General features: G+C 37.4%; 1 protein-coding gene and 2 non-coding genes across 3 annotated transcripts in view; 2 read left to right on the forward strand and 1 right to left on the reverse strand.

The window, feature by feature from the left end:
• The window catches only part of LOC145694374 (beta-glucuronidase-like), a 64,494-nt gene that overhangs the window by 38,597 nt on the left and 11,370 nt on the right, over window positions 1–14,527 (reverse strand). Inside the window, exons 2-3 of the mRNA XM_081770540.1 lie at window positions 7,798–8,023; window positions 2,842–3,024 (exon numbers count right to left, since the gene is read on the reverse strand). Of these exons, the coding sequence (XP_081626666.1) occupies window positions 2,842–3,024; window positions 7,798–7,992 (378 nt within the window). The 5' untranslated portion in view covers window positions 7,993–8,023. The remainder of the gene's footprint in view (window positions 1–2,841; window positions 3,025–7,797; window positions 8,024–14,527) is intronic.
• On the forward strand, window positions 5,275–5,356 carry TRNAS-GCU (transfer RNA serine (anticodon GCU)). The gene has a single exon. It is a non-coding gene; the product is annotated as a tRNA-Ser (tRNA).
• Window positions 11,225–11,306, forward strand: TRNAS-GCU (transfer RNA serine (anticodon GCU)). The gene has a single exon. It is a non-coding gene; the product is annotated as a tRNA-Ser (tRNA).

A 14,527-nucleotide genomic window follows, 5' to 3' on the forward strand; every position in this document is an offset into this window, starting at 1 on the left:
TACAATATTTGACATAATTTGAATGCAATTTGTCTTTAAAATCCTCATATATGCCTTCTGCATCTGAATGCCCCCCCCCCTTCAGATTTCCAGAGAAATCGGCACCCTTGCACAAAAGCACTGTTAATAAGTTTCTGTAATTTTATATAAACACCTCTGTAGATGTCCTACGCTTCTGAAAAGATGTTGGACAAGGTAAACGTTAACTTATTGAAAATAATGCATTTTATTAGTTATATTTTAATGAAATTTGGTCTATCTGCAAATCCGAAATAATGAAAATTAGAAGCCACTTGAATAATGATATTATAAATATTTTTAAAGAGAATTAGTTGGGCCGAGCGGAAAACGAGTGAGAAGGTGTTAGAAATAGTGGGTGAAAAAAGAACAGTTTTGAATATTATTCAAAAGAGGAAAAGAAGCTATTTGGGACTAGTGATGTCAACGGCTCGGCTCGACTCGGTTCAACTGAGCCAACAGCTTGACCCAGTTCGATTGGAATGAGCCATGGCTCGGTTCGGCTCCACACAGGTGAGCCATCGGCTTGAACCGACTCAGTTGCAATGAGCCATCGACTCGGCTCAGGTAAGCCATTGGCTCGAACCGGCTTGGTTGTGGTGAGCCATCGGCTCGGGTAAGCTGTTGGCTCGGCTCACTTGTCGGTTCGGCTCGGTAGTGACTGAGCCTGAGCCGAGCCGCTCGAGCCGTTGAGAAGACTAGTTGGGACACTGGCGAAGAAAGAACTATATCATGAGAGACATGCTAGATGATATGTTGGGAGCAAAGAGAGAGAAAGAGGTTACAATTGATGGACGATATCAAAACACAAAAATCGTACGTGAAGATGAAGTGAAAGACCGTGGAGCATGGAAGCTTCTCAGTTCTGGCAAGTGATCTGCCAATAATGGCAGAATACTTATGAAGATGATATTTTTTAAAACTTCTGGCCACTTCATGGAACTCAAGAAAAGACTGGTGAAAGCTCGTATATGGAGTGTGTCGTTGTATGGATGTAAAACACGGAATCTGAGAGAAGAAAAACGATGAATAGAAGTCTCCGAAATGTACGTAATGCTACAGAAAAAATGTTGCAGTAGATGCATGGATAAAGTACCAACTGAACGAGTATTGGAAATGATTCGAAAAGAAGAGACAGGATAATCAGAACATTATGAGACATGGAGGAATTATGCTAATGTATTTGGAGAGAGTAGCAGAAGGAAAAGTTCCAACAGAAAGGCAGTAATTAACATAATCTGACCAGATAATACAAGATATAGAGAAGCAAATGTACAAGGCTCAGGGTATGGAAGAATACAAAGCTATGTCAAATGATCCAAACGAGAGCTATTACATCACTTGACACAAGAGGTATAAGAGTGGGAGTTCAACCTTTAATTTCGGTTCAATGTGACTCATTTTGCAGTCTGCACAATCTGAAGAAGTAGTAATTATCAGACTTCCAAACCATGGTATGCGTAAGTATCGAAAGTCTTATACGTACAGTGGCCATATCTGCCAACAGGTATCAGAACAAACATGGTCAGAGATATCGATAAGCGGTTATTTAAAATCGAATTTCTCATTTTATTCCTCTATTGCAACAGAAAATAATAGATATAAATAGATATAAACTACTCAGTGGCGTAGCAGCTGCCCCCGCAACCCCCGCAGTGCGGGGGGGCCCCGAAGTCTTGCTATGAATAAAGATTTACAGAAGTAGAACTTCAATCTTACTTCTATCGGCTTTACAACTAGGGCCCCTTCTCTATACTTTGCGGGGGGGGCGCAAAAGTGTGCTACGCCACTGAAACTACTACTAGCAATTTTAATCTTCTTAGAGCAAAGACAGTAAGAGATAACGAGTAATGGCTTTTTGATTCAGTGTCCGAGGAGCGGGTTCTATATTCGATTGCAACCTGAAGTTATAGTTGTACCTAGTACTACTTCCAGGTAAAGTATTGAATTCGTCTAGTTTGGAAGATTGTCGTAGTTTCAGACTTCAATATGAAACTGTTTCGTTTATTTTCGGGTTTCTCACGTACATAATTCTTAGTCTCAAAACTATGTACCTTCAGAACAAACGTGCTTTAAGGTGGATCACCACCCGGAAGTCAGTACATATTTCATCTCATTTCCTTAACTACTGCGCAATGGAACGTTATATGTTATAAATATTGTACTATATGATAAAGTTATGTTTCAGCTACAACACAAGACACTGATTCATTTGGTTGTGTCTTCTGATATCGAAAAAGGTAACAAATAAAAGAAAATATTTGTTTTGTTTTACAATGAACACACAAGATGACACTTGCTGTTAGATCTTACTAGAAGTGCTCAATTTTATGAATGTGTATTTGAATGTGTAAAGTACTTTAAAGTAACGATTTTATTACAAAATATATATATTCTTTGACTGTTTTTCGTGTTATGTTTCACATTTTATTTAAATATTAATTTACATTTAAGGAAATAGATTTTGAGAACAAACTTGCGCAGAACGCCATAATGCGTTGTTGCCAAATTTGTATGTTTAATTCCTGGGTTCTAGCGTTACAGTTCGAGAAGTGGAATTTAGCTGTGAATTGCGTTAAGGGTTCAAAACTAATTCCTCCAGTAATTATCCAAGCAGAATTCCATGATTACTTCCTTTATTATCTGGCATCAGTAAACACTCGACACTATCTGGCAACGCCGCACTATTCAAGCAGTATTTAGCTTAGCACCAACAACACCTAGTGATCCACCTTAATATCAATACTACACTGTAATTACAATTAGTCAGAACTAAACCAGGTTACTGAGAGGTCTTTAAAAAAAGAATAAATGGATACTTACTACTAAAGCTTTGTAATGGACGCTTCCGAATCGCAGCCATACCCTCGTCTTCTGATGATGCCATCTTTGAGGAACGAAAAACTCTCTGTCATACCAGGCCCAACCGACGTATTCCCTTAACGTTTTATTTTGGGTGATGTCGTTGTAGCTGGCTGGAACAGGCATCTCTATCACGTCCCCTGTCTAAAAGAAGTTTTCGTTTATTTTAATCTGTTGCTTTTAGATAAGACAGCGTTTGAGGTATGAACTAGGGATGGCCATTTCCGGAAAAAGAGTTTTCTGGTTTCCGGATATCACATTTTCCGTTTTTCCGGAATTTTCCGTCTTCCGTTTTCAATTTTCCGGTTTCCGGAAAAAAACATTTTCCGTTTTCCGTTTTTCCGGAAAATGTGGCCATCCTTAGTATGAACACAGTGACTGGAAGTTGAATCGAGTTGTGAGGAGAAAATCTGTTAGCATAACACAGGATAGAAACTACTGGATGGCTTCAGAGTGTTCATCTCTATCAGTGGGATTGGGTTTCGTAGTGATCTAATATGGACTGAGCATTAAAAATAAGACAAAAGAAAAAAGATCTTCTATACTAGGCAACAATCGAATTGACATTTGGCATTAACCAATGAGCCCGTTGCGTGCTGTTGCCAAACTTCCGTTGAGAAACCAGTTTTACCGAACAAATGTTGCAACGTTTTCACAAGGTTCTCATCTTAGTAAGAACGTACAGCGGTGGACACTTCTAAATGGTACACCTTAGCCGTAAATCTCCATATGGCTGTACCATTTAGAAGTGTCCACCGCTGTACAAGCTAATTATAACGCAAAAACACGTAATACCAATAACATCATAGTCTATATAGCTATATATACGTATATGCGTCTTTTATAAACAATGCAATTATGTGTCCTTTTGATTCAAATCTTAGCAAATCAACGTAAAACATAAGTTGGTATCAAACATGTCATTTTTTTTAACCAGCTCTGGTCTTTCTAACAATCAAATCAAGGTTTCTGTGCATCAGATATCAAATCCTTACCACTTTTTTTTTTAAAAAAAATACCAAATCAAAAGGCAGCTTATCATAGAATTAATTACGTGTTATAAATCAGTACATGAAATATGAATATAAAGGGGGGAATGGTGACTCAATGATAGATCACTCAACTCCCATACTATGATTTTGAATGATGGAAAAGTAAATATGATGCCGCGCACCAGGTCCGTAGCCAGCCCAAAAATGTAGGGGGGGACCTGGTAGTAGTTAGGGGGAGCCCGACCCAACCATATTATAGTTCATTTGCAAGTCTATTGTGAAAATTTTAGGGAGCAGTGAAAATTTAGGGAGGAACGGCCCCCTAGCCCCTCGTGGATACGAGCCTGCCGCGCACGCTGCATATATATCTTGTTTTCAATATATAAAGTATTCTATCGCATTAGGAGACTCGAGATTTTTTTTTTTTTTTGGTACATTATTTTTCGGACAACTAGTTTTTTCCCCTTTTTGATACAGAATTATTATCTTTTCAATTTAAACCATGATTCGGAAACACCCTATATATATATATATATATATATATATATATATATATATATATATATATATATATATATATATATATATATATATATATATATATATATATCCTATATTGCTGAAAGAATTGGAGGGAACACATCATGTTTGACAACCATTCACTTTTTTTTTTTTTCAAATTACAATTTAACCTTAATTTGAATCATATACTTCTTTGAAAGAAAGCCTTTGAAGTGTTATTATCCTGATAACTGATAACATTTCCTTTTGATATGGCTTAGTATATGAATTCAGAGGTAATTTTCCGTTTTCATTGTGAAGTACTTATTAAGATAACAATTTAATCACTAAAGTAAATTTTGTGAATAGGTTTTTGTTAAGAATGAAGTGTGTTATTGTGTGTTTTAAAATGATAAAAATAACTGGAAATTTCTACTTCAATTCTTGCGATTAATAACTAAAGACTGATTTCTATATAAACAAAAAATGGTACTGTTACATGTTCTTGGTTACTCGCACAAGAAACAATCATTAGATGACGTCAATTGGATGCAATTATACCGTTACAGAGTACATGAAATCCATTTTGTCGTAGAAGCACGAACTTGATAAATCATGAATAGCACGGAGACGCCATAAATTAGGATATGAGAAATCAATCACGATAGTCCATTTATGATCTATTAAAACAATAGCTTCTGATGCTGAATACAGATTATTGTTTCAGAAAATCACCTCATATAATTGCACTTAGTGCTACTAACGAATCCAATAAAATGTTCATTTGAAGGGGTTTTATTACGATGTCCTTAGATATTCATTATTTGATATTACGTAACATAGCCCAAGTCCAAGATTTAAATTATCACCAACATTATATAGTGTTAGACAGAAGTTAAGGGACGAGGTGGCCGAGTGGTTAAGGCGTTGGACTGCTAATCCAATGGGCTCTGCCCGCGTGGGTTCGAATCCCATCCTCGTCGTCCTGAATTTTAATTTGTACCAACACACCCACAACTTTTTGTTGGGGGTACAGTAAGCCACAGTAAGCCAAGCCACTGCGTGATGTCTATGTATTGTGCTGCCAATTGAGCCGTGGCAAAAATGCGAACTAAAACTCACACACCCATGAGTTGAGCCAAGAAGGGTTCAGCTGTTGCTAAGCGAGTGGAATTTCATGAGCCGATAGCAACGGGAGACTAGGGATCAAGTCAATGTGGTATATCTTTAGTATTGAACAGGTATTATTCTGCACCCGAAAAGATGATAAGTAATTGTAAAGTACACTCATGTCCAAAATTATTGTCGCACCTCTATAAATATGTTGTTGTATGAATATAATTTGATAACGAATTCGCCCGTTATTTCTTATAATGTTAGTATGTGTATAATCGGCAAAGATGTGTATGTGGCAAATTTCATGTCAAAAGAGCAGTAAATAAGAACAATAAAACGAAAATAAAACTTTCGTGTCCATTTAGCAACATTTTGGTTTTCTCATTCTAATTTTCGTGTTTATAATTATTTTCCTATGAAATTTACCACAAATATACATTTCGCGATTATACACGTAGTATCAATATTAAAAGTACCCTGCAATATCATTATCAAATTATATTCTTACCAGAAGACAGTTATAGATATGCGACAATTATTTTGGACATGAGTGTACCTCCACCTATATTTTCAGAGAAAAAATGACAGATGTAGATTATTTTCATAAGAAGAGAAATATCAGTACAAATAAAATGTAAGATCAAATCATTTCTCTTATACTTTATGATTGATTTGCTACATGAATCACTTCTCTGCTAAACAATATAGTTTTATTAAAAACTGTACGAATGTATATTGACTTAGGAAGTTTTGAAGGGGGAGGGTTCGACCTGGTAAGTGTGCCCCTGGTAAAGAGTATTGCCAATAACACAAGTAATTGGTAGTAAATGAAATACATGATTAATAATGTCTTGCAATATTATGGTACGCGACATACTTGTATTTATTACAGTACAATGTAAGCAGGTGAACATTGAAAGTATAGTCAGTCACTCGTGTTAGACTGTCTAATCATTTTCCTATCAGTTCCTCGACACAATGTCCTCTCTTTAGAAGGAAAGAAGTCAATCATTGCTGTTTCCGCCTCTTGTTCGTTTGTGAAACATCATGATTTCAGGAAGCGGGCTATGGACCGGAACAGTGAGTAAATCTGAAGGGGCTAGGTCAGGACTGTATGCCGAATGTGGCATTAGTTCCTGACCTTTTTAATTGCGTTTATGGAGCCGAGTGTAATTTTGCGTTATCTTGTTGCAACAGGACGCGGTTTCGGCTCACCAATGTAGGATATTTTTTTCTTTTTGGCGTAGTGCAACATAGATCAATTTAAAATATTCGGAATAAAGGTAGACATTGAGGGTACGACCGTTAGGAAAGAACTCTAAGTGAATTACTCCTTCTTAGTTCCATCACACATAGAGCATGACTTTATGCTCGAAACGAATCTGTTTGATGACCAGTTCTGGAAGTTGGCGCTCTTTTAACCATTATTTTTGCACGTTCAGATTTCGGTAAAATACTCACTATTCGTCGCATGTGACAATCCGTTTCGAGAAACGCATATCACATCGATTTTGCAACAGTTGTCGGCAGTCGGCACACATCTAATTTCCTCTGGGCCTGAGCTGGGATCAATTCATGAGGAACAATGCTCCGAAATGAGTTCCTGATGGTTTTTCCGAGCTCGTGAAAGTGACGCACTACAGGGGACTGGGAATGCCGAGTTGGTTTGACAATTGTTGTGTGCTGGTTGATGGATTTTCCTCAATGACGTGTCGTATGACCACATGATGTCTTACCCTTGGATGGCCGTACTGCACAAAGTTGCTGATGCACTGTTCACTGGGCCTTCTCCTTTCGCATGACAAATGATTTAGGTTGCTGGCACGGCGTTATGCCCGAGTTCGAACTCGTGCAGTAACAGTTCATGCGTCAGTCGTTGTTGAGGACTCATTACCACTGCCACGAAAAACTGACGGAGTGGTGGCCACCGCGTTAAATAGTCCGCTTGTCACACTACCTCTGGAGCGAGTTTGACTTTGTGCTTATGGTCAATTATGCGGCGTATACACATGCCTGCTGTTTGAGTTGGGAAAATATTGCAAGACTTATGACTTATCCTTATAAAACACTACTAATGAAATACAAAAATCTAGCATTAACATACCAGGTGCAGTTTGAGAAGAGTAAGTAATGGAAAAATCGGTTTAAATTGATTATGCTAACGGTAAAATAATTTTGTGAATTTGACAGAGGTAGAGATAGAATCTGTAACTCAACATCTACATGTGTGGGTGGCCGAAGTATTTCCACGCCAACGACTATTATATACTAAATGTTGTTCTCTTGTGACATGGGTGAACGTACTTACCTCTCGTAATCTCCTTTTAAACCAAGAATCTCTGAAACCAACATTCTGATCCCAGTCTGGAGAAACACGGAAATCCCACAATCCATCCAGGGAACGGAGCTCCCGGTTCTCTGATTCTCTGGGAAATAAAATCCCAGCATTGGCGCCGATTGTCAAAAACATCAGCGCCTCTATCAGCAAAAATAACAGTCTCATCGGGAAAAGATTATTCAAGAAAAGATGCGATCTGAAACACAAAGCGTAAAAATAAATAAATAAGTAAATAAATAAATAAATAAATAAATAAATAATATATTATTACATACGAGAAGCAGTCATAAGTTCCCAGAATGTTGTAGTTCTGGCATTTGTGATGCAATCATAATGAATCTTGTGCAATACAGTCCATAAGTTGTCTAATTATGAATTTAACAAGTGTAGACACGTCTTAACAGGCAGTGCACGAATAGTGTAGCTAAACGGAGGAGTACGAAGTGATCATTTGATACAATTTCACAGATCGAGTAACGCGTGTAAATTGGGAAAGTTCATGCGATCAAGTTCATGTGTAAATTAGGAAATATCTGATTCAGAGACTTCGATAGCCTTAAAAACAGTTTAGCACCATCGAATATTTGGCTCTTCCCAAAGTGAAAACGGGCCTTTTTCGTTTCGCCAACATAGAAGAGATGAAAACTAACGCGATGGCTGAACTTCGGAAGATACCAAAAAGGATCTTTCGTCGGTGTTTCCATCAATCACAGCAGAGGTGGAACAAGTGTGTGTGTGTGTGTGTGTGTGTGTGTGTGTGTGTGTGTGTTCCAAAGGTGCCAATTTTGAAGGCGATTAAGTAATTGTGTAAGCCATGGGCGTCTCTGGCATGTTAAAATTGTGGGGGGGGGGACGCCTAGAATTTTGTAGACCCCAACTAAAGTTACGTCAAAATGTATATTATCTACCTTTTTGTTCTTCATTTAGCTGTATGTTTTTTGAATTTGTCCAATGAACCATCCTCGTTTACTTCGTTTTCCGTTTTAATGTCTAAAATGTAAGGTTTATTCTTGCTGTCATCCAACTCATAATGTGTTCTTTCCAACTTCCTCAAACTCAATTCGCTCATTAAATACTCATTTCTATCTTTAGATTCTATATTGTCATAGTAGTTGTCCCTTGCTACCCTTCTACAGTACTTATATATAATTTACCCTTATATATAATATTCAAATTTCTCAATCTTTTTTTAAATTCCTCTTGTCACTTTTGTTTCTATTGTATAGTTCCCTGACTTTATAGATTTCCCTTCTTAATTCGTAGCTATACACCCTTTCCTTCCCTTCTCCAGTTTTCCTTCGTCATGGGAATCAATTGTTGCTGGGTAAACAACGAAAAAATAGTGCACCTGCAGACGAGACTAATTTGACTAACCAAGAAATGTATTTTTTTTTTCAAATATATTTCTTTGAAAGTGACACACGTCGGGCGGACATTTTAATCACATTAACCTAATTGTTTAAGAACAGACATAATTTGTTCTGTATATGTTTTTACTTCTTCCATATAGATCTAAATACACTTTCAGCTTTGCTTCACTTATCTAGTACTCAAAATATTTGGGGGGATGCGTCCCCCCTGTTCCCCCCGCCAGAGACGCCCGTGGTGTAGTAATCCTACTTATATTGTGGTAATAATGATCTAAAACAGAATTCCGGAAACGTTTTGACTCCCCCTCGTATGACGTACTGAACTACATGAGAATCTTCTGTGAGATAAATTAACTTCTCCATGTAACAAGTTACAAATGAACCTCAACCAGTAGTTAATGTTAAGTTCAGACACTTGCAACTCGGGAGGGAAGGAAGAATTTATAGTTCTGGGGAGAGATTTTTTTCAAAATCCATATTTTCTGAGCTTGAGCCCTTTTAATATACTCAGTGCTCTAGTTCTAAAATTTTCACAAAATATACGCTATTCTGTGAACATCTATGATTGGCATAAAAGGCATATTTGATAATAGAGAAGTTTTTTTTTTTTAACAAAAAATGTGAACGCATGAATTAGTAATACCATTAAAATATAAAGGCTGTAATACTCTTTTACAATTTAAAAGCATTTTATTCTCTGTTCATGATAATATTCCTTACATAAATCACTCCATTATTAACATGGGGGCGCGGTGGCTCAGTGGTAGAGCATTCACCTCCGGTGCTTGGGGTCCCCGGTTCATTCCAGCTCGCGCCGTGTGGACTGTGTGGTGGACAAACACCGTGCTCGTGGGTTTTCTCGGGGTTCTCCCGTTTCCTCCCACTTTCTTCATTCCACCATTTCACTCATCTCTCATTATCACCGTCTCCTTTAGCCTAACCGGCATAACCGTGGGACGTTAAACTTAAAGATATTTTTTTCCATTATTAACATACTATAAATTTGTGTAAGTACCCAGAACCAACCCACTGCGAGAAGGAACAGAGAAAAGTCGCGCCCAAAGAACCAAAATAAATAAATAATAAGAAAATTGTGGAGAGAAGTAGGGTGGAAATACGAATATCAAAGCTTTCATATAATTACTCACTGATCAAAACACGAACCTGAACAGAGCCTGAGTTCACGTAATCTTTTTATATATATATATATATATATATATATATATATATATATATATATATATATATATATATATATATATATATATTTTTGTTTCGCTCGCTCTTTCTCATTGTTTTGTGATCCCAAAAGTGGCCAGAAAAAATGACTCTTTTGCATGGTCGATATACTTGACCAGCAGCAGCAACTAATAATAAGATAGAAAATAAAGTGATATAGTAACTTAATTGCTGGAGAAATCCAAAACACCGAATTGCGTTCAGTTTTTTATGCTCTTCCACCGTGATGCAAGCTCTCGACTTAAATGGGATTAGCCACTTCTATGTAAAGGAATAGACTACTAGGTATCTTATATGCTGTGATGCTGTATTGGTTGGTATACCAAAGCCACAAGCGAAAATGAATAGCTAAACCTAACACATACTTGTACAGCGGGGGACACTTCTAAATGGTACAGCCATATGGAGATTTACGGCTAAGGTGTACCATTTAGAAGTGTCCCCCGCTGTACCATACGTAAAGTTTAGTTTGTCAAAACAAACACCGTGTGCGTGGGTTTTCTCGGGGTTCTCCCGTTTCCTCCCACTTTCTTCATTCCACCATTTCATTCATTACTCATCATCACCGTCTCCTTTAGCCTAACCGGCATAACCGTGGGACGTAAAACTCAAAGATTTCATTTTTTAGTTTGTCAAAGTCACGGGTTAAAATTGAAGTTTGAACTTGCTCTCACCGTCCATTCCCCACTCAATTAGACTCCAGCGCGGGGTCCGGTTGGAGGCAATCGGTCCAATAGGCGTAAGTCCGGGCGCGTAGTTATCAATTTTGCTTTAGCTCCAGCACAGGTGACGAGGTGGCCGAGTGGTTAAGGCGTTGGACTGCTAATCCAATGGGCTCTGCCCGCGTGGGTTCGAATCCCATCCTCGTCGCACTGGTTTCCATTTTGAGATTTTGTCTTTTTCACCTGACATTACCATGGCAATAAAATAAATTGATATTCGTCCTATTTCCTTGTAGTGCATGCCAGTTTTCAAATGGTAGACGAATCAGAAATAGCCCTAGCTATCTAGATCAAACTGGATATAGAGAAATCGCTCTTAACATACATCTCTATTGTTATTTAGCACAGATAACACTTGCTGGGATTGGAGAATAAATCTGCAATACAGTACATTAAACAGAATATCCTTTCACCACGAAATGCTTTTGTAAAAGACAATGAAGAGTTCAACACTACGGAACAGTTGCAAGTTGAACTTAAAACTAGGAATGTGCAAAACCGGAAACTGGTTTGAAAAACAGACATTTTAATTTTCTCCCAAAACGGTTGAGACAGGTTTTTGATGGGAAACCGATCCGGTTTTAAAACCAAAATCGGGTTTTGATACAAAACAAAACCGGTTTAAAAGCCGAAACAGGTTCTTGATAGAAACCGAAACTGGTTCTTGATAGAAAACGAAACCGGTTTAAAAACCGAAGCTGATTCTTGGTAGAAAATGAAACCGATTTAAAAACCGAAACTGATTCTCGATAGATAACCAAACCGGTTTAAAAGCCGAAACTTATCCTTTGTAGAAAACGAAGCCGGTTTAGAAACCGAAACTGGTTCTTTATAGAAAACAGAACCGGTTTAAAAACCGAAACTGGTTCTTGATATGAAACGAAAACGGTTTAAAAACCGAAATTATTTCTTGATAGAAAACGAAACTTTAAAAACAAAAACTGGCTCTTGATAGAAAACCAAACCCGTTTGGAAACCGAAACTGGTTTTTGATATGAAAAGAGACCGCTTTAAAAACCAAAATTGGTTCTTGATAGAAAACGAAACTGCTCTAGAAATGGAAACTGGTTCTTGATTTTAAAAAGCAAACCGGTTTCAGTTTTGTCAAAAAACAAAAAACCTGTTTTTGTGTTCACCAGTACTTAAAAACTCTTCTCTGTCTTCAATAAATTGCTTCCTGGTTGTAATCCTAGAAAAGCTAAACACAAGCAAGCAGCCGACGGGTGCCGTCACCAACCGATAGAACACGAAGAGATACGAAGAGAACCCCTTCAACCCCTCCACAGGGTCCGCCTCCAAAGATTGGCTATATAAAGGAATTTTTCTTAAGAAAAGTTGGCAACTCTGGTACTAACTGACCATAGAAACTTTATTTTCTAACAGCTGTGAACTACCGAAAAAATTATGTCACGAGACGCCACTGTTCCCAAGAGTTTATTTCAACATCCTTAATATGCTCGTCTGCCTTCTTTGTTTATTTATTATAGCAAATACAAAAGGAAGAAGAAAATGTCCTTGGTCAAGATGTCGTCAATTTGACTTATTTTCCCAAATTCAACTGTAAACATAAAATTGTTAGCAGGCCTATATCCAGTAGGTATAAATAAAATGGAAATTATCATAAATTCTCGGTAAATGTTCGGTTTTTGTTTTTCTTCATATGTGTTTGCGATTTTTTATTTTTATTTTTTTATTTATTTTTTTTAAATGATATAACCGCCTGGCAACAACTCTATACTTTTATGTTATGCATGGCAAAACAAAAAGGGGAAATTCCACACCAAAGTCTTTTTGACGCACAGGAAGAAGGTGAGATATTCTTGAAAGAAAGGTAGTAAGAAAAATCTCTCGCAGAACACAATTTACCTTGACCTTGGATATAACCTTGCAACGGTTGATTTTTTCATACATTTATTAATGCATTGTGTTTTGTACTGTTAAAGCTATCTTTTGTTGTTTGATAAATACCGTTTACAGACAAAAAGGAATAGGACGTAGATCGTGGAAATGAAATTACATCAGAATCTTGGAGAATATTTCCATCAGATTTCGGTAGAATCATTGTTAATATTTAAAAATTTGACCAGGTTCTTCTTCATGAATTAATTATGGTTATATTAACAAGTACTATGCTGTACTTAATCAAATTAGAGATTGTAGGAACAAGAATCGAAATATTAAAATCAGTGGCGTAACGTGGTTTTCTACTTAATTATTTATTTCGCTCATGTGGACGAGGTAACGACAAAGTTACTGTCCTTCCTAATTTATTTATTTATTTATTTCACACCTTTCTTTAACCAATTTTTTTGATTTTCGGCTCAGGGATGGTGGGAGGAATCAAAATGTATGCATAAAAAGAGAGAAGAAATACCCGGGACGACGAGACAGGGGACATTTTCTTCATAATCGGGACTGTCCTGACAAAATTGGGACGCGTAATAACCCTATTAGGGAAAACCTTAAAAGAAACTACTTTACTCGGGATACCCTAATTAGGAAGCAAGAACGTAACCACTGGCTCACATTCTCTTGGTATACCCCTATAAATATCCAGATAAGCTTGCATTTAGTTTACGTAGCCCTGGGTTTGAAAACATCATCATCACAAATATCCTAAGCAGTGGCGTATTTAGGGGGTGACTTCCGGGCTTAAGCCCCCCCGAAATCTTACTTAGTATAGTAAAGTAAATGAAATATCTTGCAGAATTTTCACATTTCCAGGCAAATCCCCCCCCAAAAAAGTTAGCAAAGTCCCTCCCGAAACAAAATCGTAAATACGCCACTGATCCTGAGACATATCAACATATGGAGGTTACTTTTCGTACGTTGAGAAGCTACCACACAGGTAAGCGTCAAAGTCATACACGGTTCTACTAGATTAGATGCCCATTGGCAACCAAATATTTTAGTTTGGCGATAAGCATTTGGCTTTCACTTTGCCAAATGCCAAATTCCAACCAAATTCTCTGATTTGGCTACTGGATTCAGACCTTAATTTCGTGCCGTGTGCTAGGCCAATGAGAAAGGTATATATTCTGGTTGGTTTAGAGTTAAGCCTCCTTGTTAGAAACGAAGCTATAATAACACACGAATCAAATCACATGAATTCACATCAAATATCAAACCCAGGCCTCTGGCACCAGAAAACAGAATGATAACCTTTTAACACAAGAGAGTCCAGGTGGCACAAAATTTGCAGAGTTTATACAGGGTGGCACATATGTCACGCATGGGTTTTAATGCCTCATATTTTGTTTGGTAAGTTATTAATGGAAGTTTTTCTTTTTCACGATTGTAAAGGAATCCTGGGAGATTCATCATGGAGAGATTGAGTCCTGAACAACGCACGAAACTGATTGAACAGTA

Source organism: Thermobia domestica, chromosome 9 (assembly GCF_964235325.1).
Source record: "Thermobia domestica chromosome 9, izTheDome1.hap1.1, whole genome shotgun sequence".
NCBI classification, from domain to species: Eukaryota; Metazoa; Arthropoda; class Insecta; order Zygentoma; family Lepismatidae; genus Thermobia; species Thermobia domestica.